The sequence below is a fragment of the Cataglyphis hispanica genome, chromosome 7 (genome assembly GCF_021464435.1).
Source record: "Cataglyphis hispanica isolate Lineage 1 chromosome 7, ULB_Chis1_1.0, whole genome shotgun sequence".
Taxonomy (NCBI): Eukaryota; Metazoa; Arthropoda; class Insecta; order Hymenoptera; family Formicidae; genus Cataglyphis; species Cataglyphis hispanica.
The window spans coordinates 1,629,212-1,649,579 of NC_065960.1; the positions used below are offsets into that span (position 1 = coordinate 1,629,212).

The 20,368-nt window shown below is 37.8% G+C and overlaps 1 protein-coding gene across 2 annotated transcripts in view; it reads left to right on the forward strand.

Annotated features, from left to right (window-relative positions):
- LOC126850901 (uncharacterized) overlaps positions 1-19,801 on the forward strand; it is an 86,414-nt gene extending 66,613 nt beyond the window's left edge. Inside the window, exons 2-9 of one of the 2 annotated variants that reach the window (XM_050594364.1) lie at positions 8,038-8,443; positions 9,968-10,287; positions 10,741-11,221; positions 11,375-11,554; positions 11,638-11,779; positions 11,981-12,111; positions 12,194-12,261; positions 12,360-19,801. In XM_050594364.1, coding sequence (XP_050450321.1) covers positions 8,038-8,443; positions 9,968-10,287; positions 10,741-11,221; positions 11,375-11,554; positions 11,638-11,779; positions 11,981-12,111; positions 12,194-12,261; positions 12,360-12,537 — 1,906 coding nt within the window. In that variant the 3' untranslated portion in view covers positions 12,538-19,801. The remainder of the gene's footprint in view (positions 1-8,037; positions 8,444-9,967; positions 10,288-10,740; positions 11,222-11,374; positions 11,555-11,637; positions 11,780-11,980; positions 12,112-12,193; positions 12,262-12,359) is intronic. The other variant, XM_050594365.1, reaches the window with a different exon arrangement.
- The last annotated feature ends 567 nt before the right edge of the window (positions 19,802-20,368 follow it).

Here is a 20,368-nt window from a genome sequence, read left to right on the forward strand (position 1 = left end):
ATCCAGCTCCATCGCATAATGCACGTGTAAAACATCTTGTACACGATGACTGCAACTTGCCGTTCGACTCTTTGCGAACTAAAATCCGTAAGATCGATTAATAATCGTCTCGCATCCAATTGAAGTAATCGATTCGACAAATGGCTGGGAAATTTATTCGCGCGGGCAACTTATTCGCCCATTTAATTTCTGCAGGGAAAAAGAATGATGGAGAAATAAATATAAATACCTCCCAAAACGAGAGAAGATAGGAAAAAGGAAAGGAAAAAAAAGCGACTGTAGAGAGGAAGAAGAGAGAAGTATCGATATAGAAGAAACGGCGATTGAACGCTTAAACGAAGAAGCTTCTCGAGGCCGTTTCGACACCTCCCTCCCCCTCCCATTCCCTTCATCCTTTTCCAAGGATATTCAAATGGGATCTTAACGATGTCGGAACACGCGATACTCACTCGCGAAACTACGGAAACTCCACCCACTCGCGAATTCCGACACGAGACTCCGGTGAAACAGTTCGCGATCGCCAAATCGGGAAGCGATGGAAATTGAAAACGGCGATGGATGTAGGGACCACAGGAGGACAGGAAGTCCCAGAAGTGCAACGATACATTTGCAGCTTCCCGAGAGCGTTTGTAACTTTATACTCTGTCGCTCTTTCTCTGACGTGTGTGTGAGGTCCTAGAATAAAACTTTCTGCGAGTTGCGAATAAATAATTTAGATTTAATTCAAGGTAAAAACACACAATTCAAGGTACGCAAAATTGTGAGATAAATAAAATTGAACAATTACAAATTATTTTGATTGATTTTTTTTTTAAATTAGAATTAAACTGCAATATATTTTATGAAGGCTCGTAAAATTAAATACGCGGCACCTTCTGCATCGTATATCGCTTTCTAGAGAAGATGCGAAATCGCGTGGGCACGTAGACATCTTCTAAGAAACGTGTCTCCATCCGTTATAACAGGTTACAGTCCGCGTACTCTCAGAGTCCATGTGTCTCTCGTGATGCACAGCGACCTCGGATATACGCGGTGATCCACGAGTAAACTCGCTTCACACGTTAGTAGCGTTCTTACATTTGCATTCTGCAATGTATAATTTATGTGTAATTTAAACACTACACGATGATAAGCAATTTTAAGGAGATAAAAATTAAGACCTTGTTACGATGAATGTTATCCAAAATAATAATTTATTAATAAATTATTATTTTTATATGTACTTAATTAAGAATAATTTACCTTTTTTCGATTACGATTATTTTATTAAAATTATCGATGCTTGACTAGTATTTCTTTAGAAATAACAGAGAAAATCGCGCGACTTCTAGGACACCCTGCGTATACGCCCACCGGCTCTTCGTCGACGTACACGCGTATGCGTGGGTGTATATGTATGTGTGATATGTTATGTGCGATCGACGTAACGGTTATTCGCCGAAAGTGAGTCTCCTGTGTCTTCTGAGTTACTGTCTCTTTCGCCGCCGTCTCCGCACGATCCTCCTCGACCGTGTCTCGCGTGAAATTTGACTTTATACGCACCGGTTCTCCTCTTCGTGGTTTGTTTAGAAATGGTGTCTCGAGAAACTAAGAGGGAAGTGTCACATAAAAAGTGTCACAAATACCATTATTTCGACATTATTTTTTTTTCGTTAATAATTAAAAGAAATATCTTGATTATATTCTTATTGAAGAGAACATTAGATATTTCCATTTCTTCTGAGTATTTTTTACACAAATAAGTATTTACAACATTGTCTCTTCCAAGTTTTCACTTCTTTTCCTAATTTATTTTTTAATATTTACCGCGGCCCTTTTATGTCGCGTTCTCTATTTTTATTTCGAGCCATACTTTCGCGTTTTTTTAAATATTGGGGCGGAAAAAAGGGGCGTTCTGTCTCCGTATTGTGAAGAAATCCTAAACGATCAAAAATTGCGAAGAAAACGAAACAGCTTGCATCGAAAAATGGAAAAAAAGAAAGTTAACCACTATCACCATAAGAAGCTGTCATTAAATTAAGTGCTGCTGACATTAGGGTATTCAAGGTACAAAGGTTGAGAGATTTTACCGCAAGATTTTATTGTCGCGCTATATCGGGCGATCTTTTTTCAGATGAAAACGTTGCGCGCGTTTGCTCTCCCCTACGCTCGCGTATTAAACGCACGCGGAGAAAAGCGAAGGGCCGCGAGATGAAAGGCTATCCAGCTTCCCGAGGAGAAGCGGGATAGTAAAAGTCGCATTCGATCCGGAGGGACTGCCAATCAGTCATCTTCCGACCGAGGGTGATTTTTGTTCGCCGTCATACAGACAGGGGGAGGGTGTCAAGGGTCAGCGATATATATATTGGACTGAGTTCTACGTGATCTATTGTCGTCGGGAAAGGAGGAAAAGAAAGCAACCGAGAAAGAGATTCAAGCCCCGGAATGAGGCTCGAATTTCGAACGTCCTCCGTATGGATTTCTTTTTGGAGGGATAAAAACGAGGGAAAGATTTACCTTCCAGCTCGAAGACATGTCAATTCTCGCTGAAAGACAAACTGCAATGTTGAAAAAAAAACTACAATAGGGTATCTGAAAAAAAGAATCAGGAATTTTGAGGAGTTTCCTTTATTTTCTTTTACCTGGAAAAATTAGCAAATTCTCGTGGAATTTTATTTGGACGAATTTTTCCAAAAATTCTCTCTTTGATAATTTTATCTTGTAAACAATCCATCAATGAGATAAAAAATGAAAATGTTATGAAAAATGTCTATCTTACGAAAGCTATTCAGTCTTTTTAATACATTTGCAAATCTATCACTCGAAACTTCAATAGTTTTGTGTTTTTCCTCTACATGAGTGAAAAACATTATAAAACGTATACAATGAAAAGACTTTGTTTATATTCTTTATCTTTTGAACAAAAATGATCCCTGGCCAAGATCAGGGAATTTTCAAGACATTATTTTTCAAGATTTGAGTAGAGACATTCTGTATAAGGTCTTGGCTATAATAAATAAAATAACAAAAAGCATAGAATATTATGAAATAATAAAAATAAACAATAAAATTTATTTTAAATTCTTCCTTAATAGCAAATTTAGATATTTTTTTAACAAAATATATTGCTCTATGAAATTATCTCATATAATATATAATATATTTATCTCTCATATATTATAAGACATGTTTTAAAATATCACTATTTAAATGAATTACCACTAACTGGTTTTTTCCATTGAGATTTGACTGTTCGCAACCGAAACCGTTATTCATGAATGATAATACACTGATTCCATTTAAGGAAGTGTAATAATATTGAAATAATATTTCTAATTAATGCGTTACACAATGTCGTACGTACAAAGTATGTCACCGCCCGCTGATGTGTCTGCATTTGCGGTAAATTGCATTTCATTCATCCCGAGGCGTCCGTGACTCCACGGATTCCAGCAGCTTTCACATAAACCCACACACACACGTGCCTAAACGATTGCACGTGTGACTATTTTTTCGTTCACTGCTTTTTCGAGCGTTATACAGCTTGAGTCATGTTAATTCGCCAACTCGCACGCCGCATCGTCGAGCCGGCGCTAATACATTATGTAAACTCTCGACGATTACCGGTTGAAGTCTAATTATGTATGGCACGACAAAAAACCTCTTCGTCGATCGTTGTACCTCAAGTGCCGCGGCGCGGTTCATACTTCCTCTGCCCCGAGAAACCACTTTTTTGGTACTTGACATAAATAAGTAGCTATTAAAAATTCAGCAAATTTTTAACAGCAGTGGAAATCGATTAAATTAAATCGATCGATCTAAAAGTGATTTGATTAAGCAAGCTTTATAAATATGAAATATTTAATATTATTTATTACTTTTTTTTCTCCAATTCTCTATTTTTCTATTCTTATTATCTCCAATTCTAAAACTAAATATCGTAAATTTTCTTTTCTTTTAACTTCTCACGCTATAAGAAAATTCATCAAATTTAAAATATAACATTACAGTAGTTTATAATTAATATATTATTGATTAATTAAAGAACTTTTAAATACTATTGCTTTCGAACCTCTTTAGAGCTATCTGTCATTCAATTATATAGCTTCACTAAAATTTATCGAGGCTTAAACTTCCCGATGGTCCTTCGTGGTCCTTGAAGTACCTTCGAATGATCCGTCCAGTCAATTTCCCGCGACCTATACTGGACCCCAAATAGCAAGACAAGTTCGTTGTGCAGCAAACGACGATGGGCAGGTCGACATGCCGTTTCGCTTCTCCCACCCGTTATCATCGTCCCTTTCCAGCGAATTTCTAGCGGAAAGGGCGGAATTCCGCGTGCCTGCCATCGCGCGCGCTTGCGCACGCACATTCGCACATTTATTCGCATGACCGTGGCCAAGGATCGGCGAAATGGACATAGGTCAGTTACACAAAAGCCGCGCGCGATTTTATCGCGCGCCGTAAATATCATTTATTTCAGTCATTAGGCCATGCGTTACGCAATTAACATGCGAATGTATAATGCATGAGCGTGTGCATTTAACGCCGCCGTGGGCCCTTCTCGGATTTTCGCACACGGTCGTCGGAAATCCGGAGGCCCACTCGCTGCTGCTGCTGCTGCTGCTGCTGCGATTTCGCATATATTCGCGTGCTCGCAGATATATCTTGCTCGCTGCAACGATAAATTAAATTAATGCTTTTTTATTGTAACTCCTGTAACTTGCTTCGAGAAGTGCGCATCATTAAATCTTTTTGCAAATAACGTCGTCCAGACGAGAGAAGCATATTTTTGCAAAAATTTATCAGTTTAATCGTTATAATTATACCCCGTTACATGTATAATATTATATCTAGTATATATTAAATGTCTATTATATTAAATATTATTACATTTTTTAAAGAATGTTTTATTAATATTAATGTTGAATACGCGAGGAAATTTTTATACTTGTCGAGGCTTTGTTGACGAAACATTATTTCTTAATTTAACTTCTATCATCTTTGTCGCGACACTATGTTTGAAATAAGAAAAGACGAAATATATTTAAGAAATATACACACGTTTTATACACACAATTATTTTTCTTGTCTCTTGGTACATTATCAAATTTATAAAAGGCGATAAAAAGCGCGGTGTATTATCTCATAACAAACATTCATTAACAAGGCGATTCAATTTTTCTTTTTTAGAATGAAATTATTTTTCGGAACTCGTTTTGCGCTATTATACGAGCAAAAGTTTGCGCGAAAAAAAATTCGGAAAGACGTCCGTTGGCAGTTTGCGAACATAAATTCGTGTCGCTCTCTGGAAATCGCGCTATACTTTACCTCCGCTTTGTTCGACTCTCGCAAACTTCGAGTCCCCGAAGTGGGTGGACGAGTTGGCGCTCTGCCGTAATAATAACCAGCTCTTCCGTACTTTCGCAACTTTCGGGCGAAAGGGACAGCATCTGCAGACTGCTCTACACGCGTGCTTGTCGTGAGCATAGGTCAGTTATGCAACTGTGACCGTCATCGTCCGGAAACCCCATTTTCGTTCTCTCCCGAAGGAAAAATCGCGTCGTTATACCCGGCGTCTTTTTATATCTCTATCAACTGATCTAATCGCATAATTGTTTTGACGTAGGTATTTCGTGCAAAGATCGATTATCTTAATATTTATATCGCGTGCATGTAAATTAAAATAGAATCAGCTGGACGAGAGGTAGGAGAAAACATTATTGTGAGAACAATGGAAATTCTTTTTAAGTTGTTATTTCATCAGTACTGTATTTAGAACCATATTTGGGGCGATTACGATTCCATCGATAATACTAAGATAATGTCTAAGAGTGTTCCGAGATCAAAAAAAAAAAAAAGTACGCGATATTTTTATTTTTGAGAGCATACATCAAGCGTCTTTCATAATAAGCATCAGTTTCTGCGATAATTTACGAACGAAGAATTTTCAATCGCGCGAAAAAAAGGAAAGAGCAGCTGATCGAATTCACTGTGAGTGAATTCGAAATTAGAAAGGATGATCCGATGGACGAGGAATGAAGATGAGCCAATAAAACGGCGCGGCACGCGCGTCTTTCTGCCACTTGCCGCCGAGGCTGACTGACTAACTAACTACGGTTACGCGTTGCGTAAACGTCGTCGTCGCGCGCGCGCTATCGTAACGTGGATGGAAAGGTCAGTGTCTCTCTTTCTCTCGGGTATGACGTCGTCGTGGTTCGCGCGCACACCACGCAACGGACGGACGTCCCGAAATATCCGCGAACGGGAGAGGAAGATTGCGCCGGCCTTATCCGGACGCGCGCGCGGCGAAGGCGGGGAGGGGGGGTTCATGTTGATGTTTTTTTTTCGCCGTTTTTTTTTCGCGGTCACATTTTACAGCCGACCGGATAATTTACGGCCGCTGATATACGCGACGAAACGGTCGCGAAACGGCGGGCTTTTTTTTTTTTTACGTGGGATAAAACTCGTTTCGTTCGCGTTCACGAAAGAGGAATGGATATGAAAATGTGTGCGTCCGCGAGATTTTTTTGGCACGCTTTTTCGAGAAACCGACAATAATGCGGAAGATTGCGGGCCTCGTAACCGGCTTGTCATGTTGTTATCGATCCGCTGTGTTTTTCATTCACATTTAGCGGTAAACGTGACCGTCTCGTGATGATTCTTGTTCTCGTATTTACATTGAATGGGCTTAGCGCAGTAAAAGCAAATCTATTGGTAAAATGAAGAATTGGATATGAAAGAGTCGGTCTTTATTGAAAAACTAAAAATTCGTCTCTTTATTCTAGTGATAAAGAGATATATTTTTATATCTAATATTAATCACACATTTTTTATAATAAAATAATAAAAGTCGTTATTTTAGAGATTATAAAAATCTAGTGAATCAAAAAAATAAAACACTTCATTATCTGTTAAAATTTTTATTTAAATAAATACTTTTTTTTTATTAAAAAATATTTATCTTGATTTTATTATTAAAATATATATATATATATATTTTTTTTTTTTCAACAAAAAAAACCTTTATTTTTTATTTGTTCAAATAAAATTTTTAGACGATATTAAAGAATATCCTATCTTGATTTAGACTCTTATAACCGTATAATATAAAACTATCTTTAGTAATAATTTTATATGTTCAAGCAGAGAAACGGCACCTTCTGTGCAAATACCTCGAAATTAGATTGCTATTAACAAATTCGATAATAAGCCCGGAACGCGCGTCTACATGTTTTTCAACGTCTATATATTTCCGCGCGCCTACGATTTGCCTGGAAATTACCGAAACGGCTCGTCGTACCGCGATACTGGAAGCCATGGAACCCGAAACGACGACGGGGCCAGGCCAATTGGCAATGTCTGGGCCTGTAATTAGGTTTGCGTTGGTGGTAACGTCATTACTCGGTAAGCTTGCAATTTCCTCGTGGCCGCCGCCACCGTCGTCGCTGCTCGTCGTCTACCAACCGGTTTCCTTCGTGACGGTTCGCGGTTGCCAAGAAGCCGCCGTCGACCGGACTCGCTTCGCTTGTACCTGGAGAGAAAAAAGGTGCGATGGGAACGTGGCAAGGGACGACCAGCCGTATTCTTATTCGGATAAATTGTATCCGCTGTTTTGTAATTTTTGCCGACGTAACGATCTGCAACGATATCTTCTTATTGTTCGGCTTCATACGCGGTAGATATGATATCGTGTTAAAGAAAGTTTTGTCATATTTTATATGCAATTGCTCGTGTAACATATAATCCTACTGCAGAGACTACCGATAATTTGATTTCAATCAATAATTTTGACTCGGTTAAAAAATATCTCATTTTCTTAATTCAACTAGCGCACAAATTAATTAAGGAAAAATTCCTTATTAAAAGTATAATGTGACAGAAGTGAGACACATCTCTTGTAGTAATATAATAAGATATAAGATAATAAAGATAATAAGATAAAAATGGAGAGAGAAGCGCAAACATTTCCACGAAATTTGCGAATCGAAAAATTTACTCTCTTTTTCTTTTTACTTAAAATTAAACTGATTCGATGCATCTTTGCGTGTTGCGCAGTGGAGTCGCAGTTTCTTGCGGGGAATGCAGCAGCAGCGGCACCAGCGATATCACGGAACCGGGCTCGCCGTGCAGCACCAGCAGCGACGAGGGGGTAGCAGCGTTACGCGGCACGTCCGCAAGTCCGCTGCTGCCGTCCCAGCCCAAGCTGGCGCCGTCCTCGCAGATCGGCACCAGGCCCCAGTGGCCCTGGACCCCGCCGTTGGCGGCGACCGCCTGTTCCACCACCGCGTACAAGAGGCTGAGGGGCGAGCCCGAGGCCGGCACCCTCCCGCGCTCCGGCGCCGCCGATCCCACCTCCAGGGGTGCCGTCAAGGCGAACGGAAAGACCGGCCAGCATCACCACGAGTCCCAGGGCAAGATCACGGAGTACTTTAAGACGCAGATCAAGCCACAGCAGCCGAAGGTTGGTATACATTTTCATTCCAAGATGTGAGCTTTTTAAAAGTTTAATTATTTTTTTTTTTTTTTTTTTTTTGTAAATTTAATATATTCTTTTACTAATCACACAAATACTCTGCTTAAAAAATACAGAAATTTGTAAAAAGTGAAATTGGTTCTGAGAGAGGCTTATGTGCATATGTCAAGAAACAAATATGTTAATAAGTAATAGAAGTATTAGATATTAGAATGAATAATAAGGATGTCACGGATAAACTTCTCGGTCCCGTAGTTTCAAGACATTTTTCCTTTTTTTTTGTAAAAAATGAATTGCTGAAAGCGCTACAGGTGCCCGACTCACTATTTCCTTTTGTTCCGAAAAAAAATATATATGAGTTTTGGAAGGACGGCTTTGAACGATTTGTGAGTTGGGTACCTATAATAGTCGACCGCACATTCGAACGTAATGGCACCAACAAATCTTGAGCTTTGAGTTGTGTGAAACTCTAGAATTTTTCAGGAGAATCTTCGAAAGAGTGTACAGTTACAAAGAAAATTGTCTTCGTTTAATTTAAAGAGGATCATGTCTTTTAATCATGTCATTTAATTTTAATCTACAAGTTGTAAATGTTTAAAATTGAATATTATAAAATCACGTAATATCAATCGTGCTTGGCGACATTTAATTTGTAATTTAATTTATAAAAGTCACACAGTTATATATTAAAGCAAAAGAAAATTTGCAAGTAATGGAAAGTGTTTCCTCTTGATAAAACGAACGCGACGGAAGTTTTGAAGATATCACTCTTTACTTCACGCGAATACTTCAGATATAGATGTGCCTTATCGCACATTTATCGGATATTGAATTAGCTTTTTTTTTTTTTTCAATTCACCTGTGCAGAAGTGGTCTTTTCCTATCGCTCGATATTAATTCACGGAAACCTGCTCTCGTCCTATCGATCGATAATTTAATATGACACATACTCAATAATTGACACGGACGTACGTTTAAATGTTATAAATATGTGTCCCTCTTATTTATAATACGAAGATAAAGTTAAAAACAGACGAGGCAAAAAAGATAAGATTATTAATTATACTACAATTATGAAAAACAAGTAGAGGGGCAAATAAAAAAACATCTAGATAATCTTTTAAATTTTTATAATCTACTTATTCGAACAGTTGAATTTTTTTTCTGATAAATTATTTCAATGCTGCGATCCAAACAGTACTGAGTTTGCTTTAGCAATAACAAGGGTATTTTCAATGTTACCGAAAGATTTACCAGAGAATATAGAATAATATTTGCTTGATGAATATTGCTCGTTATTTTTATGTAATATAAATTCATTATAATGATTGATTATTTCTTTTATTTTTTTTTTTTTTTTAGTATGGACAGTTATTAACATTATTACTTTGGTTGCTTTTTTTCATTGGAAATTAATCATTTCTTTATTTAACTTTAAGAGAATATTCTAGGTGGTAAAAATAAATAAAAACACAACTCCATCGTTACACAGTCACACATTTTTGTTGACAGGTTAAAAAAGCAAGCGAGATGTCAGTGCTAGTAGCAAAGAGTTCGTCGGAGTTTCGGAGGCCACCTACGGTGCAGAGGAACAAGGGTGGACTCGCTAAATACCTGGGCAACACAATGTCTTCTAACCCGAGCCGCGGTACTTCAACTAACGATTGGGAAGTAAGAACGCTAACGTCACCATCGGCGATCGCGAAGAAGCCGCCGCTGGTCGTCGTGCCGAGGGCCAATAGCAAAATAGACAAGAAACTGCCGAAGCCGCTGCCAAGTTTGCCAATCTCAAACGATGTACTGAAGAATCTGTCAAAGATCTCATCCCTTAGGTATAGACATTCCGATTTCGAATTCGCACGTCTTTCGCAAAAATGCTGATTTTACTATCTCGTTTGCTATTAGGCACACATTGATTGGAAAGTTTGGATTACTTTATCTTAATTGGATTTGCTTATCTTATATCTCTGTAGAAGAAAGTATGTCGCATACATCTTGTTTCTGAGACTTCATTTTTCTGGTATTAGTATTGATCTTTTTTTGAACATAATAGCTCAAGATTTTATGAAGAATTAGGTGTGTGTTCAATCTTACACATCCCAAAGGTATTATTCTCCAGGCCTTTTATTGGATGTGTGTACAGCTGGGACTTATACAAGACTAATATTAATTCACTGCAAGAGTGAGATTTTTCATCTTTTCAGGAAACATTTTTAGATGGGAATGAAACATGGTAAGTAAATTTGTTTTCTTCAATTAATGACTATTTTTTTTTTTTTTTTTAGCAGATTAACTTCGGATGTGAATATCAATACGGCCAAATGCAGCTCTCCGCCTGCTACCGATGCCTCGTCGTTACTAGGCGAGCCCATGCCACTGGACTTCAAGGGTTGCATCTTGTCGAAATCGCACGTGAACGAGAATAACAATTTGACGAACAGCTGCGGCGGTATCTTGGGCGCGTTGAGGTCACAGGGCGGTCGCGACTCACCGATTTCGAGGCTATCCTCGCCATCAAAGGAAGACAGCAAGGACAAGGACACGCAACCAACGCCGATCGACGAGGATGATGTGGATGAGGAAGATTCCCGAAGCAGTGAATCGAAACCGTCATTGTCGCCCATTCTCTCGGCACCGACTACTATCCGATTTCCGGCGCGAGCGCCCGAAAAGGATAGACCGCAGGCTACCGATAGCGGGATCTGCCGTTGGGATAAATGCGAAGCCAGCTTTGATTCTGTTAGCGGTCTTTTGGAGCATTTACAGGTATAGAAACGGAGAATACTTTAATCTTTCCACATAAGATTTTTCGCATCAATCAGCTTTCATATTATCTTCTTGAAAATTTATTAACGTCGCACACGATACAATATAAAATCTATAGCTTATGCTTATTTCTGTATTTATTATCTTTTACAGGCTGCACACATCAATACGCAAACAGGTGGTGATAACTTCGTTTGTCACTGGCAAGGTTGTAAAGTACAGGGGAGAACCTCATGTTCCCGTCGATGGTTGGAGAGACATGTTTTGTCTCACGGTGGCAATAAACCCTTCCGATGCATCGTCGATGGTTGCGGTTGCAGATTTAGCTCTCAGGTAAAATATGCAGTTTCTCCGCGCGATATTGATTTTTGTCCGGATAGATTTTTGGAGATTATAAAATATGCATTTATTTGCAGACCGCACTCGAAAGGCACGTAAACGGTCATTTTAATCAATCGGAAACAAGTAGCAATAACGGAAGACGTAGTTGCGAGAATGGTGGCAAACTCGTTAGGAGAAACGGCAAGAAGCTTAGATATAGGCGACAACCTTGGTCTGGTGAGTGTTACTTTATAACATCTCTTCAATGGACGTATACTGTTTTATTATAATTTTTCAAATTTGTAATATTAAGATCAGCGCGCGTTATTCTTGCGAGTTTTTCTTGCGCATTTCTTAATACAATATATATTTTATTACAAATTGATTGTGTGAGAAACGGTTTGATGCACATTGTTAAATATCGTAATGTTTTTACAGCGAGACTTTTTGATTATTTTGATTCGGGAGTGATGGAAGGTCTTCAGCATAGGCTACAGGAACTAGCGACATCGAGAACACAAGGGCGACTAGCTGAGACGCCAGGAAACTCGATGGCACTAACTAGTCAAGTAAGTTGCGAATGTAAAACTACCATAATGTATTGTGAAACTTGTCGATTAAGATTTGTTTTAAGAAAAATTGTTTTTTTAGGTTTTAGCAAGAAGAGTTGAGTCGGACGGAAAGACGAAAGTACTGTTGCGATGGTATCCTCAGGATATGTAAGTTTTTTCCACAATCTAATAATAATTAAATATTTTAATCTCGACAACGCCGCGTGACTCATCAATTTTTTCATTTTCGTGTGTTTCTTCTGTAGAGAACCGGACGAATGGGTACTAGAATCCGAAGTACAAAGTAGGAAACACGTACATATTCGCAAGATGGCCGCCAATAATGCGGAAGAGGTGAGTTTGGCTCTCTATCCAGCGATAAGCAATCGCGCGCCGCCGACGACGAGAGTGAAGCAACGTCGGAAACCAGTAAAGAATTCGTGATAATGTCGGCCGATCGACCGGATACCAGAACTGACCTAACCTGAGCACTTACACTTGAACCAGAGAAGAATAAAGTGCTGCCGATTGACGAGCAGAACACGGTCTACACTCTTCCTGGTCGGTGAAGACAAAGGCCGCCGACAATGCGACCTGAAAATACCCGAACGTATCGAGAGACGGAGTGCACGTTTAGAAGATACCTTATCTAATCTAGGAAAACGACCAATCCTTTTGCGAATCCATCGATTAGAAGATAAGAATCGCAGCAACAGAGAGAAAATCACGTGAAAGATAATAAATTCAGAATGAATCGAAGTATAGTCTAGCGATACATAAAAAAGAGGATAAACAACTGGAGAAAGGACAAACGAGGGGTATCCATCTCTTGTTTGAGTCGAACGAGAGCGTTACTGGTTGTTATAAGGAACATACTCTTCGTTATCGTTCATTAAAGGATACATCCAATGCGATAAATTCTATGCTGATCCCTGCCACGAGTACCTCGCATATTTCGAAGTTCGTCGGCCTCGGAAGCGCCAAGTCTGGACCTCGAAAGTGCCTCACCGTGGATACGTTTTGTACCGTATTCTACCGCCGATTAAGATTCCAGGGATAGATGCGCGGTGGAAACGGTAGCATCGATATTCAAAGACAAAAAAACGAAAAAAGAAGAAAGCAGTAAAAGGGAACTCTTGTGTAATTTGGTTTTGCCAAAGGAAACCACAGAGGGAGTGCACAGACCAAATGTTTAAGCGGTAGTTACAATTTATAAGAAGATAATCACTCTGGTGGCCTTAGGATTCAATTAATATCTAACATTGGTCCCTTGGCATTTCCGAGAACTGATGGTATCTTACGATTTCCGACGATGCCTCAAGAAAAAAAAAAAAAGGAAAGAAGATGCGTCTTCGATTTACAATTCGGTTGAAACTCGCGTCGATTGTTGTCGTACGATGACATGAAGAGGAACACATAAAAGGAAGACACGAAAATGAGGATCAGCGTGGACAGCGTGAAGCAGATACAGAAAATTGTATCGAGAACGAGAAAAAATCGCGGAGGAGAGGCTTAGGCTATTAAATGAGAATGCAAAAGTATGAATGAAAAAGAATGAGAGAATGAGAGAGAGGGAGACTGAATGATATTGCTTCGAACCCGCCGTTTTTTCCCTGAATGGGGTTGACAGTCTCCAAGCTTGAGAGCTCGGCATGAAGTTGAAAGATTGCAGAATAATCGGACGACACGTACGCCACCGAGATTTCTTTCGAGAATTACTCTTCTTCCTAGAAATGAAACGTATAGAGAGAACGTTATGTACAAAAATGAAAAATTTAGGAAAAGAGATAGTGATTTCTCAGGGTTTGAGGCAAGCGAGTTCTTGCAAAAGGATATCGAACTTGCCTCGTTTTTTGTGCCCGAGACGTGTTCGATTTCTCATGTACTTCATCGTCGCGTTATTTTTATCTTTCTGCTGAGTCTCGCGCGGCATGTTGGCATACATAATCGTTCATCGTGATTCAAAAATTTACTCGCGAGAGATTTTTATCGATTAAATTCCAATTTAATGGAGAGAGACGATAGTAACTAAACATGTAGCGCGACCGCAACCTATGAGCTGTTATCCTCAAAAGGGGTAAATTACGAAGGCTGTGTTACATTTCCCATGGAATTGTTAAGGAAAGAATGTGAAAAGTAAACAAAGAATGCGACATGCGCCGTGCCCGCGATCCGCGTGGCTAGCCATCGCGAAAAAAGCAATTCTTCTTGCGATCACGATCACTTCCTCGCAGTATCGTGGAGCAATGCAACGTCCGCGCGCGCATGTATAGTGAATAAAGATTGATGTAAATTAAGGCTCGTTAAATTAAGGAGACGGATATGTGTCGTGTCGTGTGTGTGTATTGAACGATCGAGAGATTGCTTCAGAAACATGGATGGAATGAAAGAAATGAGATGTGAATGAGAATGATCGAGCAATTGTGAGAAATGGAGATCGCATGAAGCACACACAGACAGACGATACGTCATTACATACACACCAGCTAAGAAACACTGCCAATACAATTGTAATTAAGAGCTCTACGGTAATTAATCGATTATAATTATTCTTACTATTATTAAAAAAGGTACGAATGTATAAGTGTATAACCGAATAGATCTCTAGTTGACGCGCGTGGGTGAAAAATGCATCGTAAAAAGCGGCTGTTCCGAGAACAGCGCCATCGATGCGTTCACTCCGCGAGGCACGTGTTTTAATGGATTTACGATTAATTTTTCCGAACTACGTCGTGAACGCGCGTGTTGTAAATGTAAATACTTAGTTGAAATTATCGTAACGAAACGGCATATTACACTACGCGAATTCTATACTCGCAAGCAACGTCGTCGCTGATACAAGTTACTTTGCGAATACAGCTATTTAAAAAACGGTATAATCTCTCTGTATCCGCTGAGGACGATATCGAAGATTACTCCTTTCTTTTTGAGAGAATCGAAAGATCGACACCAGAAGATGCAAAAGAGAAAACGCGTCACTGCCAAAATTCACGCACTGCCAGCTCCGTTGTTTTTAATGACGTGCCTCTACTAACGTAGAATCTCTCTCTGTCGCACGTTCGTTTGTGTCGAGCTTCTAACAAACTCGTTCGTCGCGCCCCTTTTCTCTTTATACATACTTACACATCCACGGCCTAACCGCAAACCATCGTTCATTTTCCGGTTATATCCTTCGGGCATGTATATATATCGCCGTTTTTAAAGAAAAACCGATGTAATATATATATATATATATATATATATATATATATATATATATATATATATATATATGTAATTTAGCAGGTAAATTTATTTTGGAAAATCTAACAAGTTACAATTAATTTTTTGCTTTTATATTGTTATAATTCACATAGATTTAGAAAGATTAATAATTCACATTCTCGCACTTAGTTCTAACTCGATAATTTATTTTTATAATTTTGAAAAATTTGTTTTATCTTTAAGACCGGCGATATTCCTTGAGTGCTCACGTCGCGAACTGCCAAACTTCGTCAAGCCTATAAATTTACGAGCACTGCCAGCGGGACATATGGAACAGGATAAGTGAAAAGAGTCAAATATACAATGGGTCCTATTCACTGCATTTTTAAACCTATCTGATTTTCACCGAGACAGTGCCATACGAGGTCTCGTGAGAAACCATCGTATATTTTTTGTGACCAACATTTTCGAGTTAAGACACGATGAGATATAAAAGCAAGATTTGAGAAGCGAAGGATTAGATATAATAGTATTGATACATCTTAAAATACAATGAGATACGATGTAAATGACAGAATCAAACAATCCAAAGAAATCTCTTAAACGTCCGAAAAATGTTTGAAAGCACTTAGACAATGCCTTGTATCTCTTTACGACGTACTTTAAACATTTAACATTTATGCGTTACTTGAGAATTAATTATGCATTTTTATATTTACATCTTGCTTTTTATATCTTTGTCTTATATTTTCTCGCATCTCATTCAATCATATTCATCGCTTATTTTTATTCTTTCGTGGCGCGATTGTTGTTCCGATTGTTACTTCTGTCTTTTCACCTTGCCAATTTTCTGTCATAAGTTTTCTCTGCTCGTGTAAATTAATTGTCGCTATTAGTCGAAATTAATATCGATCGAGTAAGGGACCAATTTTTTACAAGTAAAAACTTGCCCGCCATTTCTAGACGCATTATTTTCTACATTGAGATAAAAATATTGAAATATTTTTTTCTTTTGTAAAGGCATGTTTAATTTTGATTGAAAAATACAATTAATTATATTAGATCGAGTTATGTTAGATCGAGTTTAATCGTGTTTTGAAATTATTTTCTTTAATCTACGTGCGAGTCTTTAGGTATAATTTATTAGAGAGAAAAAGAACTGAGCAGAGAGGTTCCACTAGTTGTTGAGCAAGTTGCATTTTCTTTTTATTTCTTGGTAATATTTGTTTTTTTATAAGGTGAGATGATAAGAAGAAGCTTTCGGCTACTTTGATCGCGCTTGATCTCACGAAATGGAAGAATCGCAACAAATCGTAAAGAGAAAAAGAGAGAGAGTCACTTTAAAGGTCCTTCCAATTATAATTAATTATTTTTCGTAATGTGTAAAAGTATAATTTTGAACTAATCGGCAATACAAAAGTCACGGAAAGGTACAAAAAAACGGAATTAAGTTTTGCGGGATTAATTTTTCGACGAGCTTCGGTATGATAGCCCTTAGTGATTTTGTATGATAAGTTTATTCGAGAGTTGCGAATATATAGGTTGCGTTTATATAGGTCGCTTGTATTGTATAATTATACGATTGGCGAGTCTAATTCCGACATTAAGTATTCTCTTGTACGTTATTGTATTTTTCGTTTGTAATTAATCGTATTTAAGGTTTATATGCGTTGGTTCATTGCCAAGAAAAACGAATCGACTGCACTTAGATGAAAGATTTCTTTTTATTCTTTGGCACATGGCGGTCTCGTTCGTCGCGATTTTGGCATGCTTGAAAGTCTGCAGCGAACAAATCTCTTTTTATGTAAACATGTGAAAGATATTAAAAGAAAATATATGTGATGTGTGTATTGCTCACACTCGCGTAACTGTAACGTTTCGTGTATTTATCATCATTTTTCGTATCGGCCTGTTGATAATTCTAAATTATCGATAAAAAAATCTCTCTAAATAATAAGAATAATAATAATAACGCGAAAAAGAGACGGAAGGCTGAAAAAGAAATAAAAGAGGGAGACGTGTGTAAAAGCAACATAAACGACATAACGATTTGTATACATTTTTCTAGTGCACAAAGTCTGACTCGAAACGGAAATCGTCCCGTTTCTATGATTTCTGGTGTTCTTTTTTTTTTTTTTTTATACATGTCCGTGCGTTTTTCGTAGAATTAAACCTTAATCCACGCGATGCGGTGCGCAATGCACTAAATAATATGGACGTACATTTAAGGGAGACGCTATTAACGTGTTCGGTAAGATATAATTAAGTTTGTATTAGCATTATATACATATAGATGAAAAGCGAAAGAAAATATAATGAAGCGAAATACGTGGACACCCATTCCTTTTTTTTTTTCTTATCGCGATTTTGGAAAGAACTTTGCTGAACACACATACATATACACATGCACACGCTAAATAAATGTACGCCGACAGACTTACTTCTCCTTTTTGACGGTGCATGCGAGAACGTGAGAGAGAAAAGAAAATCACTAGCCATAATTAACAAAGTGGTGAACGCGAGAGAGGAAGAGGAAGAGAAAAAGAAAGAGTGATGTGAATATATGTGTAAGAATGCGAGAGATACAGGGAGAGACACGGGCAACGTATTTTTGCAAAAATTAGAGAAAAACGTGCAGAGAGAAGAGAAAAATGAAAGAAATTTCATCTGTGAGATTCTCTTTCTTAATCAATTTGATCGCAATTTTATCCTACATTTCACCAATATAATCGTATTAGCGTCATGTACAGAGAGTACAAGTTTTTCCTCAAAGAACAAGTGTCTTATCTCTTTCTCCGATAAATTCACGCGAAGATTTATAATATAATCGTATAAGTAGCTCGCCAAAATCAGCAAAAATTAAAATCGAGGAAACATTTTCATGAGATTGATGATATCGTATAGTACAATAAATTCAAACTTTATTATACAATTTTATAAATACATTCTTGCTATAAAAACAAACAAAGAATACAAAATACACACTGATCACGCAAAAATATTTGTAAATATAATGCGTAATTAATCAAGACTCGCATAAGAGCGGGAAAAAATTCTGCAATTTTTACGTGGAATTTCGAAAATCTTGGAAAGATCGAGAGAAAGAGAGCGGATATTTCTTTGAACACGCATGCAAATTTGAGGATCTCACAAAATGTTGACAAAAACGAAAGAACGAGTAAGATTTACGTTACAAACGTACGAGGGCTTAGTATCGGTACGACTTGCCAGTTTCAAGTCAATCCCGATCGTCGATGTGCGAAAATGCAGTATATTGATTGAAGTTACAATGCTTGTGTATAATAAACAAAAAAAAAAAAACAGCTAAACTGATCGAAATGATCGCGTCGGATATTATTTTGAGCAAACGCGACGGTAATATAATTTTCGACGGGTTTCTCTCCACCCAAGTCTTCGACTTGGACTTGTAAATAATTGAATGTAACGCGATATACACAAAGACTTCCCCGAGATATGTGCATAAATATAGCTTATTACAGATATAGTGTTTGCATTTATTATAAATTCTATGTAAAAGCGTGACGCGAGAAAGAGAGGGAGTCGAGTGATCGCGACGAGGGCCGCTTATAAAATTCTCTTAGTAAAACATTGTGATGGTTTTGTTTATATTATCAGTATTACAAGTCTTTCTGTTCATTAGTTACTCCCCAAAACTTTCTATAAATTTCCGCATATTTCAATCATCAGTTATCAAAAAACGCGTCAATTTTATTTAATTAAGTTTTTAATTATTAATAATTTTGTTTTTATTTTTTTTTAATAGCATATGATGAAAAAAATACTAGAGATAAGACCGTTATAAAAATTTATAGAGATAATCATATCTTCATCATGTTTATGTTACGATGTACCGAACTCTCTGATAATTTATTCATTATGGCCCCGCGAGATCGCTTCGGTTAGAAAAGTGCTTGTACATGTATAAAAGTAGAAAAATATATTGCATAGTTTAAACTAATATGATTTATAGCGTGTAGAGAGAGAGTGAGAGAGAGAGAGAGAGAGAAACAGAGAGAAACTCGACGAGTACGCGCGGGATGATGAAAAGCTGGTAAGTCGATTCTTGTCGATCTAATTTCCAATTATCTCATGGGTCCTATAGATTCTTGAAATGGAAGAAGGAAATGATTTTTTTCTCTCGCTACGTGGACGAAGCGGCGAGAATCGACCGCGAATGATCGCGTGAAGTATATTCTCAGCTCGATATCTGTCCCAATCTCAAGCGATTTCTCTCACCGCTTCGTCGAGATCGATACGTAGGCTTGATACGCTTTTCTCATATCGTGACAAGATACGATATCGCGTAGCGAGGAGAAAACGGAAGACGTGATAATTAGCACGGTTGTTTCGCACTGCCAAATAATAATAAAAAAAGACAACCATAAGCGTTCATTGTGTGGATCGACCGATCGTTGAAAGCACCGCCGGTGTTCATTATAATCCACATAGTGGTTCTACGAGGAAAAAAAAAAAAAAAGATAAAGCCGAGTAATAAGAGCTAACAATAAGAGATGAAAGAGCGTGAGGGCGGAAGTTTTTTTTCCTAAGCCCGAGTGAAAATGAGAGGTGAATAAACGAGAGAGAGAGAGAGAGAGAGAGAGAGAGAGAGAGGAATCCGAGCGTCAAACAATGCTTTGTCTTTTTGGATACTTTCATGTACACAAACACGAATGATGGTTTATAGCTCAAGAACAGAACATTAAAGAGATAGATATTGTAAGAGAATAATAATAATTTCACGGTTACGATATCGTACTCTCGTTGTCCTTTCACTTTTTATAATACCTTCTAATCTCTAGATATTTTGAAGAAAGAGTGCCAGATATCTGGATAAATCAGGTAATATTCAGTTGCTATTATCTTCGGATCCATAAAACTTATTTACGTGATTTAATTATAAGTTGTAAGATAACTTATTTGCGCGTTGACATCATGTAAGATTTTTTATTTAAATATGAGAGATAGAAAAATGGATTAGATCTCATTTGTAATGTTATTATATTATAAATATTAAACATTGCTGTAAAAAAATGAAGAGAAATATATATAT